Source organism: Pieris napi, chromosome 15 (genome assembly GCF_905475465.1).
Source record: "Pieris napi chromosome 15, ilPieNapi1.2, whole genome shotgun sequence".
Taxonomy (NCBI): domain Eukaryota; kingdom Metazoa; phylum Arthropoda; class Insecta; order Lepidoptera; family Pieridae; genus Pieris; species Pieris napi.
The window spans coordinates 4,823,520-4,844,800 of NC_062248.1; the positions used below are offsets into that span (position 1 = coordinate 4,823,520).

Here is a 21,281-nt window from a genome sequence, read left to right on the forward strand (position 1 = left end):
TGCGCCGACGCAGGCGTCATGTTGCGGGTCACTTCGTTATTTGGGATTAATTGTGCGGAACCGAACATATACGACACCACTCACACTGTGGAATGCTATTTTATGACTTTAAAATGGGATTTTTAAGTTATTGTATGTTGTAACTTTACCTGTATTTTATGCTTTTAAATGTCGATTTTATTGGCGTGTTTAATAAAACTGCAAATCGTGGATTACGTGCCATCGCTTATCGATAAGGTGTAATACTTAAAGTCAGTAGTTTAGATATTTTAAGTAGACTAATATTATAAAGCTACAGGATTTTGTTACTATACTTCGAGTTCTTCAATAAGGTATTAGACACTTAATAATTAACGACTTTCCATAAGTCAATGGTCATAAAGTTGAAGTAGAAATCCAAATATGTTTAGTACTGTCAGCAAAATCAGTACACATGGTATAGTCCGACAAATACGGTCTGTCAGTAAACCAAAGTCAACAATTATTTCTTATTAAAAGGCGAACCTAATTTTTGTGTGTTTATACATTTCATACATATATATGTTACATACTTTATATATATGAGAGTCCTATTATCAGCTCTTTCTACTTTTAACGCAAGAACAGTTAACTTATATAGGATAACTATATATAGGTACAAATTTGGTCTCTTTCTTTCAAATTATATTTACCTTGCGATGAAAAGAGACAAATGAGATTTGTTAAAGAGGATTGGACTGATTTAGTTTTTAGTTTAGGTATACCTTCCAGGTGTATAATGTTCGCTGTTGTGAGCATTACTCAATATGCCTTGATACATTCCAAAACATACTTCAAAAGACATTTGTATTCCAGATCAAGTTTCCCGACAAAGTTCACCAGCGTCTATAAGTTCTGGTGCATCTTGTCGGTCACCAGTGCCTGATGAGGATGTGGAGGTGGATGTGGAGCAGTGTTCGGATGGGGAACGAGACGCCTCCGACGCTATACCCTCACCTGCACCATCTTCAGGTAACCTTAAGAATAATATTTCTTTTTCGTAAATGTATAGAGTACCTAATAATTGTTTTCTTCCTAAACTAACAAATACGGAACATCCGAGATTTTGTTAGTCTTAACGATAGACGGTTTTTTTTATACCGGCAACACACTCGTGAGCCGTCTTTTGTTTTATAGATACTTACCTATTCACTATAGCTTTATTCTGTTTCAAAAGCTACAAGGAAATATATTCTTAATTAATTAGCTAAGTGCAATTCAAAGTTACATTAACTTACTTTATTGTTAATAAATTCGTTATTTTAATGTGTTTTTATCTTGGCAACAATCGTATCTGTTTGAAAGCGTGTTCCGTTATTATAAAAATGCTTAAATTAAGTGCATGTTAATTACGCTTTTGACACAATACCATTCTTGAGGCAAAAAGTAAATTGAATTTGTGATTACAAAATGGCTAGTAAAAAGATATTTTCACACACCGTATTCTCACAGTTACTCAATAAATCTCTCAGACCGGAAGTTAGATTATAGGGATATATAGAAATTTGCCTTTAATTATATTTAAATCTTCGGTATCAAAATAACATTACCCATTACGACAATACTTAGAGACACCTTTTTGTTTCTAAGCAAACACACTGGCTGATTTAAAAAAAAATCTAAGCTGTGTACTAATAAAGTATTCGATTTTTAAATATTCTATGGCGTCACAGAATATTAAGTTTAACATAAACATACCATTTGTGTTTAGAATTATGCCACGTAAGTTAGCGTTTGATTTTTTAAAGTAGATAAATAATTTTAACAAAACTTTTCACTACCACGTAATCCTAGGCTTAAAATACGTTTTTTTAACCAGATACATGATTGTAGCGGTCGTGACGTGAGACGGTAGACAAAACAAATGAAGCTATTGCGTGTGACATTTACAATACATAGACAATAACAGTTTATAACAGTTCAATTACAATAGCATGCGGAGTGTATATAAATCATCTAATTATTCCTACTAATTGCATTGCTAGATGAATTGCCACTGTTGGAGTGACTACCTGCTTTCCCCACGCGAATTAAATGTTCCATACAATATGAATAATCAAAATCGCTATGTTACTCGTTCGTGGTCTTCACTTAAATATTTCGATATATTCCGGGTTTATTAAAGGCCAGTGTTTTCCTATTAACCCTAAGGCCGTAGGGTTGATTCCCGGGTGTTATGAAGGAAAAGCATCGCAAGGAAACCGGGCATGCCTTAGACCCAAAAAGTTGACAGCGTCTGGAACAGAAGGCTGAACACCTAGTTGCCAATGAGAAAAATCAAATTAACATGAATTTGAGGCTGAAACCTATAAGGTTGTAACACTACTGTTTTTTTTTTAAGTTCGACATGGGGGTATTGACCGGTGACATACACGTTTTCTAGTCTGAAAATTTTGCTGGGTTTATGTACTGTTTAATACACAATGAAGTGATTGAATCAGTGGCAATAAATCGGGTAAAATTCAGTTAAGATTTGGCGGGAACTATGATTCGCTTATGTCAAAGTCTCGATCATGAATATCACCGTTTTTGAAAGTGAATATAAAAAAATATGAATGAAGCAGAAGATGAGCTATGCAACATTACAGAATTAAATAGGTACTTCAACTTACGCGTAGATTAGTTTAAGTTATCAGAAGTGATAACTGTCGGGGTGTCCCGAGGCGCATACTTTTTTAACGCACACATGTTTAACAGTCGCAATATCGACATTCCTTTTTAACAGATTCATTACATAAAAATATCATTAAATTTTTTAATATACTCTATATGGTCTTTGTTTGCTTATTAATTTTTTTAATATTGTTGCCATGCCGATTAACACTTCGGTATTATATTTATATTGCATTGTCTTACATGGTACTAATTTAAGAGAATAGGAATAGGTATACCATAGATTTAAATAATTGTTTTATGTGTTGTATTAACCTAAGTAAACGTGAAATCCTACGAGAATTTAATGTTTCTATAGGTACGTACTATTGCTAATTGTCAAGTACTGAATAGACACGTCATTCTTAAGAATACATTTTCAACTAAGTATAACGTGAATTTAAACATCAGTTTGTACCTATGTTTGTTCTTCAAGTAGAAATGAAACAATATTGCCGTTTACGTGAGTACCTACTAATAATAATCGAATTAAATCGTGTTTATAAATATAAAAAGAACTTTAATTAGCTTAATCGCTCGCTCTGTTAATAATCTACTTTTAGCCTAGGGTCTTGGGAATCGAACCCATAATATAATGATTATCAACACATTCCACATATGATAATATTTGTGTTCCAAATCATTAAAAAAATTAAATCTTGTAACAGAATTAGGCGAAAGAGACACCCCCTCACCAGCGCGACCCCTGGCGCCACCCGCAACTTCATGTAACTGTGAGGAACTGCTCTCTGTGGACTGTCAATTGGAAACTAAGGATCTGTGGGACAAGTTCCACGACTTGGGAACTGAAATGATTATTACTAAGACTGGCAGGTAAGTTTTTGAATAAAAAAGTATAGTAAGAAAAAATAATGTCGTTTTAAATTTCGAACGCAGCATAGATGTAGGTATCTACGTTTCTGTGCAACAAATTTTGTTGAACAAAAACATTACACCAAAAATTCGTAACAATATTTTTTATTATACCTCAAACTAAACTCATTATTGTTTTAAAATTCTTAATTAAATATAGTTTCTTATGTATATAATACACTAATTTATTAATAATTAAATATAATGTTAAAACAACTATATCTTCCCTATTTGTTATTATCAAATGTTTACTTAAACAAGGACCACCCACTTATAAATGTAGCATGGGCTAGGGAAGCTATAAGTTCCTTTAATGAAGTAAACTGATGTCCTTTTAATTATAATAGTCGATTTGTATAATTACGACGGTTTAATGAGTTCTTAATTACGATAACTTGAAAATAATTAGCTTATTCCATCACAAATGCAATCTTTCGCTCCCCAAAATGAAAGCTCAACCAATAGGGTTGGAAATGGATTCATCAGCTAAAGTGGCCAATTCGGGAATAATTACTTCGCGAACCGCTCGTCCTTCAACCCTTTAACGAGATAAATTAAAAGTACATTTTTATCCTAACCGTCGTAATGCCCGGCTATAAATTTACAAAGCCCAAAAGACGGGAGGGGAGATTGTTTGGAGAGGAGAGGTTTATCTAAATAATTGCGTAGTGGCGGTGACCGGAAAATTGGCTACGGGCGCATCCTTTGTTGCATTTTGACATCTTTTTAAAAATGGAATTTTAACCATAGAGTTTTTGAGTGTTTGCCGCCAACAACAATGTCTTTGAAGAGTATTTACTCACGGTTTTTATTCTATATTCAAAAAGATTTGAGATTTCTCTTTGTAAAAGTTTTTGCTAGTTGTATTGTTAATTGTTTTCTTAAAATACTTTGAGAATTTTATTAAGGTACACTTTTCAGTACATTCGAATATCCCTAGACATTGTTAATCTTTATTACAAGATAATTACAGATTTAATTTACGAATTAAATTGCTATAGCTAAATTGTTTTTACGGGCCATTTGGAGTTGGAAGTTAACATTCTCAATAACAAGTGCAGTTAGTTTAAATCTCGGGGGCTCGCAGGAGTTTATCTCGAGGGAAATGTCTCTATTATACCCCTCATCGTATGTTATATGACGGCCTAGTTTTGATCATTGATGTTTAACGTATACTAATTGAAGCCTAGATCCCTACAGAAAACAACTATTAAACGTGAAAATTAAACCAGACTTTTATAATACGGCCATTTTAGCCATTTCATGAGAAATCTAGCCAGATTAACGTTAGACTTAACGTAATTAATTCTATGATATGAAAAATAATAATTTGCTGCAAATATATAGGTGTCAGTCTATTGTATAAAGTAATTCCTATATAGTATTACGAAACTTTTTCAATTAAATAACACCACTGCGCACACCAGCTATTATCAGAAACGCTTTATTGTTGTGTGTATTTATTTGTGTAGTTTTACCACATCATATATAATACTATACCTACGGTATATGTTACAAGATCTTTCATTTAAAATATATGACCGTTTTCATAAAAAGGATTAACTATTGTCCTATATATATTAGATCAATATATGAATTTTTTTCCTGTATAAAATACAACCTACCACATTGCACGCCCGTTATTCCTGATTGTAATTTTCCAATATATGTAAAACATCAGAAATTCAAAGTATTAAAACTGTCCAGTCGCTCTATTTATGTCTAAACATCACATAAATCAACCCGTCCAATCAAAACGGGATATAAGGGACAAATTTTATCAGCGAGGGCGGCGGAGCGTGTTTTTAAATTGCTTTACAATGCATTACATTAGGGTCTATTAATTTTGAGATAAACCCTCTTATTAGAGTTATCTTCGCTACTTTTTGACACATGTCATAATAGGAATTAACAAATTTGTTTCTTACCCTCTGTTGTGGGAAGAAAGTGATTTTTCGATTCGCTTTTTGCCTACCTAAGACCCTTGGTTTATTTTATAACGCTGGAGACTATTTATTGCATTTATAGAAAGCCAGTATTTCGGCTTGATTCCGATACGCATTGAAACTCCAGCAGATACGATCGGAACACCTTGTTAAGACTGAGCTGAAGTTTTTAATTGGGTTTTGAACTATCGCTGAAAATCAAACCATTAAAAGCGTTAATATTTAAATGCGAATGCGAATAATTAAATGATACATAAAACAAATGAAAAACAATATTTTGTGTGTCCTAGTATAACTGATAGATCTTGATACTTGAAGATATCATGTCATAAATTCATTACATGCCTTTAAAAATTAATATACAATCTTATTATTCATTGAAATGCTAATTAGAATTATCAAGATTAAATAAATACGTTACGCAAACAGTAGCTAAATAATAAACCCATTTTTAATATTTTAAGCAAGACTAATAAGCAAAAGGTAGAAATATAATCAGTGTTACGTCGGCATACAATCTAATGTAAAGCACAAACTGTTCTCTTATTGACAAAGTGCCTAGTTAAAGCTTATATCAGCGTTGGTTTGGAGCGTGGGACTCTGAGGTCCCCTGCTGTACACCAACCGGCTTTCTTAGTGCGCATTAAATTTAACACTCGCTCGTGGTGAAGGAAAACATCGTGAAGAGTGGCTTAGACCCAGTCGACGGCGTGTGTCAGGCACAGAAGGCCTGCCTATTAAAAATAAATAATAGTTAAAAAAAACTAAAAAACACGCTTTTAAAGCACATCAAACTAAAAAGTGAAAAATAATTCCTAATTTAGGCTGGAAATGGTAATGAACAAAAAATACTGGTATTATTGTGAAAAAGCGTGGGTTGCTCGATAGACGAAAAATATGGCACGATAGAGAAAAATAACTATTATTTATTTTTTTCATTTTTTTTCGGATTATTGCATTGTCATCGATCTTTGACAGATGCGTAAAGTTTGAATTAAATCTGTCCGTTAAAAGGGGGTCTAAATCGAGTCCGAAGGAGTCGGTTACATACATACATACATACATACATACATACCATACATACATACAGGTGAAGCTAATATAAAGCGTGTAAAAAAACGCGAAACAGATAATGAAATCCAAAAGAGTCCAAGAGCGCCACTGGTTTTTGTAGTTAATAGGTAAATAGATGTATATTTATTTTGTAGTTAATAGGTAAATAGATGTGTATTTTATATTTGGATGTTCTATAAACGCAATTTAAAGAACATCCAAAAGTCACTTGTTATAAATAAAATCAACATAAACTTGCAACATTGTCAAAATTCATTCAAAACCCTTTTGAAAAGTTAACCCGTGATTTATGATTATTTGAGCAGGAGGACAATGAGTGCTCAAAATATTTGAGATGTGTCAGAATTGTCATTTTTTACGCTCCGATTTAGTGTTAACAAGTTTTGTGACATTGTCAAAAGCGTGTTTTGGGTCTTTTACTTTATCTTATTAAGGAGTAGTAGTAAAGACATACTTAGTAGTACCACTTGAAGCAGAAAATATGAATAATGACCTTAACATAGTATAACCTTCAACAACCATTCCGATCCTGATTTTAAATTCTATGTTCTGTTTTCATACCAGAAATTCCAAGTTTACGAAATCAATCATGCGTTTAATAGTGCCAGAATTACTTCAAATTGTGTCCGTAGATGGCTTAATTATTATTGAAACCGGCCAATGGTTCGCAGAGAATTTTACAGAGTAACCTTTAATATTCTTTTCATCATCGGACGTCGAGGTAGAATACGAAATGACACCCTTTTAATCTCGACGCCTGGCGTTCCACAACACAGAGCTTTTGGCACGTTCTGCCACGCACCACTTCATTATGGAATCAGCTGCCAGAAGTATTACCTATACGACTTAGGAGCATTCAAGAAAATAGCGTATCATTTAAAGGTCGGCATCACACACGCAATACCCGGCGTTACATTTAGCACTTTATTTCTTTTCGTCGTTCTGGCCCATAAGCATATTAATTATCTCGTAATATATCATTTATTTGTAATGATTTTGTTTAATATTTATATGGAAAAACTATTAAAATTATTGATTATATCTCGGTCTATAAAAGTCCACCGCAGAGTGTTCAAAAAACGTATAGGGTCAATTGAAAAAAATCACGCAATACAATTTTAATACAGTTTTTATCCGAAAGTTTCCGTATTAAATAACAAATTAACCCGTTCCGTAACTATTACATTTATCTTATCTTATTAATTCATAATTACCTTGACAATTGTCACCGGACGTTAGTTACGTGTTGACTTGCGATACATATTTATTAGCTATGTATATGTAAGATTATGTGTTGATTGTATAATTAATAAAGGAATAAAGACGCCGACATATTATACAGAATATTAAAGGGATGGCATGGTAAACAGAAGGTAGAACATGACGAAAATTCCCTGAAGTGATGCAAAACGGATGACGTCACCAAGTGCGTTACGGCTACTTGTGATTGGTCAAACGCGTTGCGTGTTCGTGCGCGTGCATTGTCGCGTGTCTGTGATTGGACTAGAATTTCTTGACCAATCATAAACAAACGAAACACGCCGTCCTTTCGTATGAACTTATTTTATTATCAGAATTTAATACATATATTCTTTTATTTTTATATTAATTATATTTTATAATAATGTCTTCATGCGTCGACAATTCTATAAGTAATTGGTACAATTTATAGAAGATTCTAGAAAATTTAATAGATTGATCTACTAGATTATACGTTTTTGATTACGAGCGGTAGCAACTACGAATCCATCTCGATATAGAGTTCCAGAAAACTCCTATAAATCAATATTCGTGGAACGTTGGATAAATTTATATTTAATAAAAAGTTCACAGACCTAACTAATATAAAGGTCAAAGGTTTAATTAATAATATCTCGAAGTTATGTAGTTATTATTTATTGATATCACTTCCTTAACCACGACCGTGTGATTGAATATTAAATGAAGAACATTATTTAAAAAATTACACGAATTAAGCGGTGAGCACCTGGCCTCTCAGCCGCGTACTTATATGTTTGCTTTAGGGCTGTCAGAAATTGTTATCCTAGTTTTTAAAGTAAATTTTAATATAGCGTAATGTTTAATTTATATTTAATATTAAATTGTAGTGTATTACTTAGTCCGATAGTTAAATGAAGATCTATAACGCAACGATTTGTTAAAATTTGTATAGAAAACTGTTATAGTCACATTAATATTTGAGTCTATATTTTTATGTCAATTATATAATTATGATATATATGACATATATTGACAACAAATAGCCTATTGGTATCAATTATAAAAAAAAACACATTTTATTTTAGTCCTTCTTGTCCGTACGCCCTTGATTTGAGTACTGGCAGGAAATTTAGAGCCATTTCTGATGTGCCAATCGTACATACAAACCTACATAACAAAATTATATTTTGATTTGATTGGAAAATAAATGGACGCGAATGATTTAAGTATTTTCAAATGATTGCTGGCAACCCTATCGTATACCGCGTTGTAAAGGTGTTGATCGTTTAAAAAATACGACATTTAACAATATCTACTATTTAGTGCCGATCTGACATCGCAGCCAATGATTACTGGCGATTAGGAGAGGCTATTACAATTCTTAATAAACCATACAGGTGTTATGAACAGCTGATCTGGAGGATATTTATACAATGATAGTGTACGTCTATTTTTAATATGTAAAGTATGAAACGTCTTCTTCATATTGGGATTTGTAGATGGAAAATCATCAGTAAAACGTCAAAATACCTTTTATTCATTGAAGTTCACCACATAATTCTATATCTACTGTATATGTTACAAGCTATTTTTATTAAAATATATGACAACTAGCAGACCGGCCAAGCATTGCTGTGGCTAAGGTTTTAGTTGTATTACATAGTAGTAACCTATTCAAGGGAAACGGTAGGAGAACACCAGTCATGGGGACCACCATGCTTTTTTGGTGGTTATGCCATTAAATTGTAGCTTATGTGAAACGTTGGTACTTTCAACACAGCGCCATTTGTTACAATTGTGACTATCAAATAATATACAAATATTTTGCTATAAATAATATTGCGGGTATAAATTAAGATGTAAGCTATCCTATCTTTTAAGTTAGATCAAACTGCACACGGTGTGCAAATTTGATTGATATCGGTTCGGTAGTTTAGGAGTCCATAGCGGACAAACAACGTGACACGTAATTTATATATATACATATTAAGATTACGATAGTACAATTACAAAAAAATACAATTTCTTTTTTGCTTTCAAGCAAAAAATTACGAGCAAATAAGGAGATACGCACTTCAACAAAGCATTTTTTGAAATTGATTAACCCACTACCAAATATATCAAGCACCGGATAAGCACTGTTCCGTTATATTCGCGAAGTATTCGAATGAGAGGTGAAATACCGACGGATAGATTTAAAATTTCTTTATTAAATATAATAAGGCGAATTAAATCTTATCAAATATGACGTACGTTTCAATTTACTTATACTTAACCTTAAATTACTCATAATTTATAAGTAATCGTTTTATAAAGCTTTTGGCTAAAGTGCGACGATAAAGCGTGACTCGACTTATTCGAGGGGTTGGGGGTGGGGGGTGCCGGACATGTGCATTAAACTTAATTGAAATTTTCGTCGCTACATGTTATTTTGCACTAATGCACCTTTCAACCTGACAAGATTATGGGGTCAATGTTCGTTCGGTCATGATGATTTTTTGAATATTTTTTTATACTACAATCGTGCAGGAGGCTCACCTGATGTTAAGTGATACCGATGGGCACTAACATTCCCAGTTCGCGTTGTCTTTTGGGATTGGTACGATCTTGAACTCTAAGTCGAATTGGTTGGAAATAAACTTAAAGTCAAAATAACTTATTCATATAGCTAAACAAGTACACTTATGAACGTCAGAAAATAAGTTAAATTAATTCTAAATTTACATTTACTACCAGTTCGCAAGCCAAGGGCGTAAATCGGGCAAGTAACTCTCCGCCACTCTTTTTAATCGCTAAGTTTTGGGCCATACAAATTGTTTGAACTGTCTAAAATCCAAATCAATCCCAAAGATTAGGTTCATGTAAATATTTGTCAAATTTATAAAAAGTTTTATTGATTAATTTACGTTTAACGAGACTACTTCAGTGGAGCTGGCTCCAAATAGTGGTGGCCAAACTGCGTCTGCTATGGACGTCTAGGTGATACGGGCAGATTTTGCGCCTCAACGTCCTATGAAACTCAGCTGCAGGTATTAATCCGAACAAAACAAAATTACTTATGTATATAAATTATACCTTTTTAGGATCGCTTTGAAGTTAAACACATAACTTTATTAATTTTCGCGTATAAAAGAGAATGAGAACTTAAAATTAGTGTAGAATTCAAACCTAAAAAATGCTTTAGCGCCAATAATGATGCCTGTATCAAAAACATTAATTTTGAAGTGAAAACTTCTTTAGCGGCGTTGTACGCTTTTTTTGGAATGGGTAAAAATTTTTAAACTCGCGTCAGGTCACGTGACCTGATCGAAAATTCGTAAGATGGATGGAGAGTAGACAGCTAGCGCGGCGTATTTAATGTAATATAAATTGTCATGTTTGTGTACTATAGCGCAATAAATATATATTGTATTCTACCACATAAATGATAGTACTTTTATACTGATAATTAAAACAATCTCACCTGAGAATCTATTCCCAAGTAATTGGTAAACGATTTTGATCAATCTGAATTAATAACCCTTGTCTCATGTATCAAATTAAATTGCGTGTAAATTTACTGTCCATTAAATCATTTTTATACTTACGAAATTTAATAACGACACTTTCCATCTTACAAAACATAATACGCGTCGAAGTATAGGGTTTAATAAAATTTATCAAAAATTATGATCAAAGATTATTGAGGTCATGAAATCCTTTCGTTTTATATCGCCAATTGGTATAATGTGGCAGGTATATAGTAATTTCTTCCTAATTGGCGCTTGGGTCGGCTCTTTTGATATTTCTCTGTAATGAACCTATATAAAGTGCTATAACATTAAAAAGGTCACCCTTAATAGCCTTGTAATATAGTCATAGACTTATTTATAGAACATTATGCCATTTTTCTTAATAAGGATTTGTTTTAAAATTATTTAGTGTTTACTAGTTGTCTGTGGTGTCTTATTCCTTCATCTTCACTTAATTTATGTCTGATAAATCAATATACGGACTCTTTAATAAATGCGCTTTCAAATCACTGCGATGACGTCATATCCTAAAACGCGCTAACGAAGTTTTTCCGCTATGGATATATTCAACTGGACCTTCTGGTCGTGGTTGAAGAATTAGTAAAATTTCCTCCACAGATTAAATATAAAAAAACTAGAATAGTATACCTTCATTTTTCTCTATAATCTATGAACGTTTTCGTATTTATAATGTAGTCTGTACCTTACGGAATTAGTCATAATATTTGCCAACCTAAGATGGGCGTGTATTAATGAACTTTGATCTGCCTATTTCAAACTTAATCTTCATTTTGCATCCATTGTTGTCTCATTTATGTGGGAAATAACTTCGATCCGTGATTCAATGACCATTTTGAGAAATGATTAATGTGCTTATATCGCTACTGGTGCGGTTTAATCTCAGGTTTAATTCAATAGAAATGAAGTGTTCTCGGAGTACAATGGATGCGCCCACACACTTTGCGATTCACCACGCTGCGAACTGTCAGCTACTGTCTGTATCTGCCCCTACATTACCAGCTATGAAATCACGCTCATATTCTTCTATAGCATTTAGATTATCTGTTTGTATTGCTATTCTTATTAATTTTTACAACTGGAAAGGATTTTTACTTCTTCCACACTTATGCCACTGACAATATCAAGACGTAGATTGATTCCATGATCTGCATTATTGTTAACCATCATTTACTATTAAATAAGTTTAATAAATAGTTATATTGTAAAATCTGTTAATGTTTTAGTATAGTCTGTATAGACTCTAGTGTTTATGCCTATACTTCATACATAGAACACGGGAAAAATGTGAAAAACATATGATATTTAGAGGAATCTGCATTATACATGGCGTATACGGTATAATTACTTAAATAATCAATAATTTATCATAAAATTTAAACATTTGTTCTTTGATTATCTGTTTGCATTGGTTTTTGGATTATTTTTTACAACTAGAACGGCTTCTTCCATATGTATGCCACTAAAAGACGTTGATTGATTACGAACTGCAATTCGGATAGATCTCACGCGCTTCTGATTAGATATGGTCATCAAAAGGTCATCTCACATTCCAGAAGGTTTAAAAGGTGTCGTGAAACATACAGCCTCTCGTTGGCAACAATGTCTGTCGACGCACAATTAGCCAGCCATTGTGTGCAAGTGTTTGCGCAGTTCATTCGGTCACTCCTACGCGCAATGTGATCTATCATGGTTATTAAAGATGTTATCTATTAGCTGATGCTGAGATTAATAAACATTTTCCCTATGTTTAATCTGTTACGTAATTCATTGTTGACTAATTAATCTACAGGTCGAGATGTGATCAATGTTATTAAATCTTTGGTTATAGGATAAACAAGGTGATTATCGAGTTCAATATCGATATTTTCCTCATTTTATACTGTATTACAGACCGTGCTAGTTTTACATAATACTCCTCCGGATCCAACTTTTTTTAAATCTATATATATATATATTTACATTTAAGAAACAATTAACAGTATTGTACCAATAAACCTTTGTTATTTTTATATTGAGTAGTTTTAAGTTAAAAATAACGACTATTACTAGAAACTAATACCGCCCATTAACATCCTTTGTTATTTCTTTAATTATATTTTTCTCCTTTGTGTTATAGTGATGTAAACGCGTGTGTACTTATGTATACGCGTTAGAAGTTATACTTCTTTGGTGTATTAAGATAAAAATATTTTCAAAATTTTTATCTTTCGCCTTATTATACGTTTGTAGAAAAAACGACACTAGCAATAGACAAAATTTACTCTCGTTATTTTTCCCTAACGCGCCAAAAGAAGCTAACTTCAGGGTGTCGGTATTTTGTGACGGTGTGCGCGCGCTTCGTATAAATTAACTTCAATAATTATTAATAAATATGTGAGAATACGTTTAGTAGCAAAGAAGTATTAACAATATTTTTGTGTAGAATGGCGAAATAAGCAGACCACCAGCGTTGTTTAGTACCTAGATAGACATCAGGTCTTGGCCGTACAATACATGCGTAATGAAGTGGGTTAGGGGGCGGTATTGTGACCAAACGAGGCATTGTACCGCGACCCTCTCGTTACCGTTGCCCTACCGACCTCAAGTTCCGAAACTCTTGTTAGCAGGATCTAACACAGATCATGTCAAACGTGTCAATCTATCAATCTTTTTAACTTGTGACATTTGGAATCCGTTTTTGAATTTGTTTCCAAATATGTTGGTAAGAATGTGCGCTGTGTGTTTGAACGTTTTCTATGAGGATGTATAAGTTTAGGGTACTGATAAATAAAACAGTTAAAAAAAATATTTAAAAAATTTAAATTAATTAGACAAAATGGATTATATTATCATATATATATGCGAAGAAAATACTAACAATGTGTTTTTAGGTGATCTTAAAAATCCATTCGATTTGCTTATTTAGAAATTCGCGTTTGGAGATAATATGTCAAGGCTAATCGTCTATTGTGAATAATAAATTAGGAAAATAGTTTTTCAGTATGCACTCCTTTTATTTGACAGTTTTTTATTAATTATAATATTAATAAGTTTAATTCCCATCATTTAAAAGCCTTAGAGTCGATACCCTCCCTGCGTCACCAATATTGTGTATCAAAAATTCATTCATTCACTATTTATAAATAACCTAACTCATAAATCCAATAAGTTTTTTAACTTTGCATTACGGAAGCAGTTGCACCGTGATCCCAATAAATTTTAACTAAACCCGCTTTTTATCTCGCTCACACCATCCAGATTGGTAAAGGATAGATTCACTGTCCCTACTTTTTTCGTTTTCACTACCCTTCGTATAAGTTATGTTTATGTCAATTGCGGGTGGGCGCGTTGTAACAAAAACTCAATCCACGGATGTAAGGGTTGTTTAAGTTATTGAATGATCAGCAGATGTACTTGCAGTTGTTTTAACTGAAAAATTAATGATATATCTTTATATATAATTCTTCTGTGAGTGTGTATGTCACTGAACTTCTCTCAAACGATTGGACCGATTTTGATGAAATTTTTTGTGTGTGTTCAAGGGGATCTGGGAATGGTTTAGATTCACAAATCAGCCCGCCAGATGGCACTGCAGTCGGTACTTTCATACTTTGCTTTACTAATTGCTTGAAATATCATGCAGGACAACGTCTGTCGGGTCCACTAGTAATTATATAAAAATGAAACCCGCTTTCCGTTGTCACGACATAACATGAAAACGGCTTGACCGATTTGGCCAATTCTTTTTTTATAATATTGTTTGAAGTACGAGGATGGTTCTTACGGAGAGAAACATTAAAAAAATTGAGTGAAAAAGTCTAAAAACAACACTTTTCTATATATAGTATTCGTAATAATACTTAAAAGTCAATTTGAAGTTTAATACCATATCATAAAGTTCAAGTGTTAGTGGAGGGGTTCCGGGAAGGTAAATTTTAATTTTTTGACATAATTTATTTGTTGTCTTATCAACTTTCTTTTTTTTATCTTAGCTAGACCGGTTTCCCGAATAGCAGAATAAGTATTTTAAAAAAATAAAGAATCGACTATTAGGCGGTACGATGTTCGCCAGGCCAGCTAGTTATTAATATAAAAGCTTGCTAACGCATGGCACACTGATACATTGGTACAAGAAAAATAATATACAATTTTTAATGTGACAAGCACTTTTAGGCAAACATAACATAGGTACGAGAAGAGATAATAAAAATATTAACCTGTGCCCCTCACACACTCACACTCACACTCACACTATGGATATCTGGATATCCGTATAGGTCTGAACCTGTCTCGTTTATCAGAGTGCTCAATCTGGATATCGGTGAGTTTTAAGGGTGTAAGAAGTAATTTAAGTTTGTGCAATGAGGTATTGTGGCCGGATTTTGCAGGATTAAACCCAAATTAATGATGTAGTTATCACAGGCCGCCGGCTCTGTAAATTTTTATAGCGACAGCGGTCTTGGCCGTTTGTAGGTACTGCAATTTCGATTTCAAAATTAATTTGGGATACGATGAAGCCAACCTATTTGGTGCATCTGTATCAAATTGTCAATTTAAAAAAATCTAAATAAACTTAAAAATCTTATTAAAAAAAAGACTGAAAATATTTAAAAATTGAAGACGTGGCTTCGGCCTTTAAAATTCCATCAGGGATAAATTAATATCATCGGCCTTTAAAACTACCAAAATTCTCCAATTATTACCAAGAACAAGACCTGGCTGTATGGACTAAAGTCCTTTGCCTTTCCTATTAGGGATAAATTAATATCATCATCTAATTTAAAAAAAAGGCGCACAGGTGCTAATATCAGTAGGTATTTCTTGACAACTTGGTAGCCTTATCGTGAACCATAGAAATCTACATTACAAAGACTCATAATCGTATTATGTCGACAATAAAGCAACTGTCAGCCGTCACGCACAAGCCGACTTCTACAAATGACGCTTAATGCGACAAAATTATATTCGTTACCGGCACCGCCCAATGAAGTCATTATTTACCATTTCCGCGGCGTCAAGTCGATAACTCGAAAATGACGGGTGAAGTAACGACCGGCGATCTATGTGCCTCATTACTGAATCATGGCCTTAAGTTTAAGTCATTAATGTGACCTGAAGAGGTAGGGAACTACGCGTCAAAAGATACAGAGAACTAAATGTGTTAACTTTTTATAATAGTCTGTATAGATTCAGATGCTCTAGGTACTGTCAGAAGAATGGACCTTTTAGGCTTTAAAAATTATGCATGAACCATGGACCTCTTTAGTGTGTATAAAGTCCATGCTTCGTACAGTACTTAGAAGACGGGCTATTTGTGGAAAAAATAAGTGGCATTGAGACGAATCTGTATTAGACATGGCTTTAATAAGCGTCATAGAGTAAAATAATCATAAATTTATTAAAAAATTGATAACCAAAAATATTGTTTTTTTAATTTATACGTCTGTCATGTGTCACAATGCGGTCACAGATAAGTCGATTTGACGATGACGTACTCATGCCAGTTAATAATGTCTTCGCCTGACTATTCTAATACTGTCTTGTAGTTTAATTTCAGCGGGGATTGTTTTTGATAGAAATATAATATACCTATAATATAAGAATAATAACGCCTTAAATTCTTGACGTTTTTTTTACGTCTTTACGGGCATGGTACGTTATTGGGACTAGTGCGACGCCATCTTGCCTAGTGAAGCTTTTTGGCGGGCTTTTTGTTGAAATTGTCTAAAACATTAAATTAATAATTAATTTTATGGTTTTTAAAATCTTGTCAAATACTGTCAAGTACCTAGGTACTGTTAGAAGAATGGTATAGGTATTATTATTATAATATTAGCGATCCGAGAAGACACTTTGCACTTATTATAGTTACAAGGTGATAACTTGTCCAATAGGCTATTTTATGTCTAGTATCGCGGTTATTTAAGACACTTCTCTAAGTAGGGTTTTAATAAATTTAAAAATTAAGATAGGTAGTAAAAATTGCTCAAACGATTCTGTCTGTTTCTTAAAATTAAGTATTTTTTTTTTTTATATATCTTTGTCGTAAAGAGGCATATAAAACAATACATACATATTACATAGACTTGAAAATGTTCAAAGCTCTTGCACTTTTAGTACTTTCAACAGAACCATAGACATTTTTAAAAACAATTCGATTGCAACATAATTGGCTTATTACATGCCTTACAAATGACTACCACAGCAACGTGTCATTCGATGACACTATAACACGCGAGGCGCTCATCAACAATCCGGGGTTCACACCCGTCACAGTCATTGACGAAATAGAGACAACCAATGTTTTATAAATGAACCGTGTCATCAAAAGATTTATGATTTGAGCGCTTCACGCTATAACGTCATGGGATGCAGTTTTGGATTAAACAATATAATATAATACAAGCCCGTTTGATTGCCAATAATTACAAAAGAAGAATATACACCTTAGATTTGTTATATACATTTTTTCTTGTTATCCTAATATCGTAGCTTCCTTCAGCACCGTTGATCGGAACCCCTTCACGGGTAAAGGCCTCCTCCAGCTTAGACATAACGTTTATTACTAACAAAAACGCACACACAAACACACATAATAAAAGTAATCAAATAAAAAAAAATTAAAAAAAATTCCTTTTACCTTTCGGTTCGTTTCAAGTGTGTAATGCGTGTGTGCTGTGGTTGAAATTGGCCCTGGCTCAGCATTATGCAAAAGCAGACTGTTCCACAGCGCTGGTCATTTTGCCAGAGACCACAGCAGCTAGTTTGCGCCTCAGTCGCAAATAAGAAAGAAAAGGAATGTAATAATACTCTTACTTAGTAGAAAATAATAATAATAATAGTAAAAGTTAGCAATGTAAGTACCTAATGAAGTCGTGTGTAAAGGTGTATAGTAAATAAAATAAAAGTTAAAAATAAGAAAAATTGTTACGAAAATAATTTTTTTTTGGGCAGATTAAAAACTAGATTTCATGGGATTTTTGTTAAGAAGTGTGTAACTGCGACCAATATTTGACTATAATTTTCTCCATTTGCTACCGCTTCTATTTCTTCTATCCACCTTACCTCTACTTACCCTCCGTCCACCTTCTATCGGTGTATCTTGCTATATGCCCCGCCGATTGCCATTTCTGAATTAAAACCATATAGATATTCAAATCCATACAAAAAGCTAGGTTCTGTGGCATTGTGCACACGCTTTGAAATCTTTTCTAAATCCGAATAAAACATGTGCTAGAAAATATCTAACCCGACAGAATATTTCGCAACGGAATCGCTTCAATATTAACGTTGTAGCTTAGATAGGAACATATGACGGGAAAGTTCCCTTCCCTGCGGGGAAGTATGGCGGCGTGAGGAGGTCGGTGGTTTCGTACATCGCCACCCGTCCGCGCCCGTAAGCTCGTAATTTGCCTTTCTATTAGAGGGCGTGAAAAAAGGAAAGCGTTTACGGCCTGTTTAATGGGAGCGAGAGGGAAGAAATATTACCTACGGGGAGGGAAAATTTTGGTTTTCAGAGTTTTTGCAGATGCATCGGTGGTGCGAGCGAGATAGACACACGAGATAATTAGCGGATGCCGTGGCTTAGTTTTCCCTGAAGAGGGAGTATTTGTCGTTTAAGAGTTAATCGGTCCAATGTTCGTCACCCTTGAGAGAGCGCACCCCGGAGTTATTATATCAGCTTTATTATGAGCAGTAAATCTATCCGCCCCCGATTAACCAAATTGTGATTATTGATAACTTTATTTGATTGCTGTTAACGGGTATTTAGATTTAGATAGATTTTTTATTTTATATACATGTGTCTGTACTAAGACAGCATGGATTATTACGATCTAACCTAATGTGGCCGTTCAAGTATTACGTAAGCACTATAGAGGGTAGGGGGGTACGTTAATTTTCTTATTTGGTGGGCACGTTAACAGTTATTATTAACTTTTTTGTACATATTAGGTACAAAATTGTCCATGCTTGAAAACGAAATTCATATTCGGGGACAAAAAATTAATACTTTTATGTACTATTATTTTTGAGAGCATTGTTTACTTTTGCTGACAAGAGGAAGGAAGGGGAGGGGCGATAAATTCTAGTAAATCTGCATACGTAATACGTGAACGACCCTTTAAGCTTATGACTAATAAGTAATATAAGTCTAACCTAATTTACTAATAAGGATTTTTAACATAAGGAAGTGTCTAATAACACTACTTCTATCTTCTCTATTAAAGGGAAGACAGTGTTCTTGTGTTCTATTTTTCACTCACTGTTTAGCACTTAATACAAACGTGCACTAACACTAATTCACCTATTCACTAATTTAGATATTAAAGTTTGTTTAACGAACTTGGCCACAGACTATAAAATAATGATTACTACTTATGTAGTAACAAAAATTGAACTTTAATGTATTTTTATCTAATTGGATAGGGTTGTGTGTGTTGAAGCGTTACATATAATTAGGCGAAGGGTGACAAAGCAATAGAAATAGTAAACACAGCCGTGTGTCTCTGAGTATTCATTAGCTATAATTTTATAATTAGCTCTTTGCGACATATGCTCCCTTTAAATGCTTTTTTAACACTAGCCAATGACCCCGGAGTTAACTAATAGTGCGGTTGGGTTACGTGTGTATAACAAAATTGATATCTTTAAAATATTTTTGTGTACATATATCAATGGCGCTACAACCTTTTAGGTCTGGGCCTTAGATTTCTGTTTCTGTTTCGTATTCATTTGTTTTTTGTCAGCCTTCTGTGCCTGACACGCCGTCGACTGGGTCTAAGGCATGTCGGTTTCCTCACGATGTTTTCCTTCACCGTACGAGCGAGTGTGCGTAGAAAGAGAAAGTCTATTAGTGCATAGCCAGAGATGAGACTCGCACTTTGGAAGCCCAAGGCGAACACTGTTGTATCCATATTATGAAGACGAAAAAAGGTAATCAGACCCATTTGAAAAGCTTATATATTGTTTTTTTTAAGCTAGATTGGCAAGGGCAGGTTCCGTCGACTGAGTCTCAAGACTATTTTAATATTCAAAACGTCTTTTTTGAATTGTCTCCATGGGAATTAGAGCTCCAGGTTATTCGTCGTTAACCAAGTAACCACGGAGATGGACTTTTCACCTAATTGGGTTTAAATAAAGCGTCTTTGGTTGGTTGTATCAGAATCAATGTCTCATTAATCCTACACTGTAATTTCACACATATATTTAAAGTATGATTATTTTATCACGTGGCACACTTCATTTTTACTTGCGTCACGCTTGCGGGTCGTTTGCGGTGCGGTTGCGGTTCGTTTGCGGAACCTAACTTCCTCTTAAGTGCCCTGTAAACGATCAAATTTGCTTGACAAATATGTTTGTCAAACTTCACGTTTTCATCAAACAATAGCTCAAATTTGTTAAATTTCTAGTAGATTCTGGTTTCTCCTTTCGTGACGTGACGTCGCCGTGCCGAGCGCGAGTAATTCAGATGACACATTTTGGCATTGACTCTAGCAGGTATCAAGAAAAAAAAATAAGACGATGGAGTCGAGAATGGTTGCAATTAAGAGATAAATTCTCTTGTTCTTGTTCATATAATCTTTTCTCAATAAACAGATATGAAATGCAACGTAAATTCTTTGTTCGTAATATTGCCACTCATATCGTCACTGAGCGTAGCGTCCTCCATGATGGCAATACAACGAATGAGATCTTGTTTGACAAACACCGCCGTACACGTTCAAACCTGTTTGTCAAACTCGACATCAATCCAGATTTTCATCAAACACGACAAACACGTAGATTGTTTGACAAACGCCTCAAACACAGCAGTACACTATCAAATAATTTGACAAACAATTTGATCGTTTACAGGGCACTTTAGAGTCAGATTCAGACTGCAGACTAAGCGCGACCTATATCTTAAATCAAAATAGAATTCATTTTTGACATTTCGTGGTTCTTTACCCTTTAAAACTTAATACGGAAATTATAGTTAAAAACA

The 21,281-nt window shown here is 33.7% G+C and overlaps 1 protein-coding gene across 1 annotated transcript in view; it reads left to right on the plus strand.

Moving 5' to 3' along the window:
• The window catches only part of LOC125056805 (T-box transcription factor TBX20-like), a 74,884-nt gene that overhangs the window by 2,672 nt on the left and 50,931 nt on the right, over positions 1-21,281 (plus strand). The window contains exons 2-3 of the mRNA XM_047660093.1: positions 835-990; positions 3,339-3,504. Coding sequence (XP_047516049.1) covers positions 835-990; positions 3,339-3,504 — 322 coding nt within the window. The remainder of the gene's footprint in view (positions 1-834; positions 991-3,338; positions 3,505-21,281) is intronic.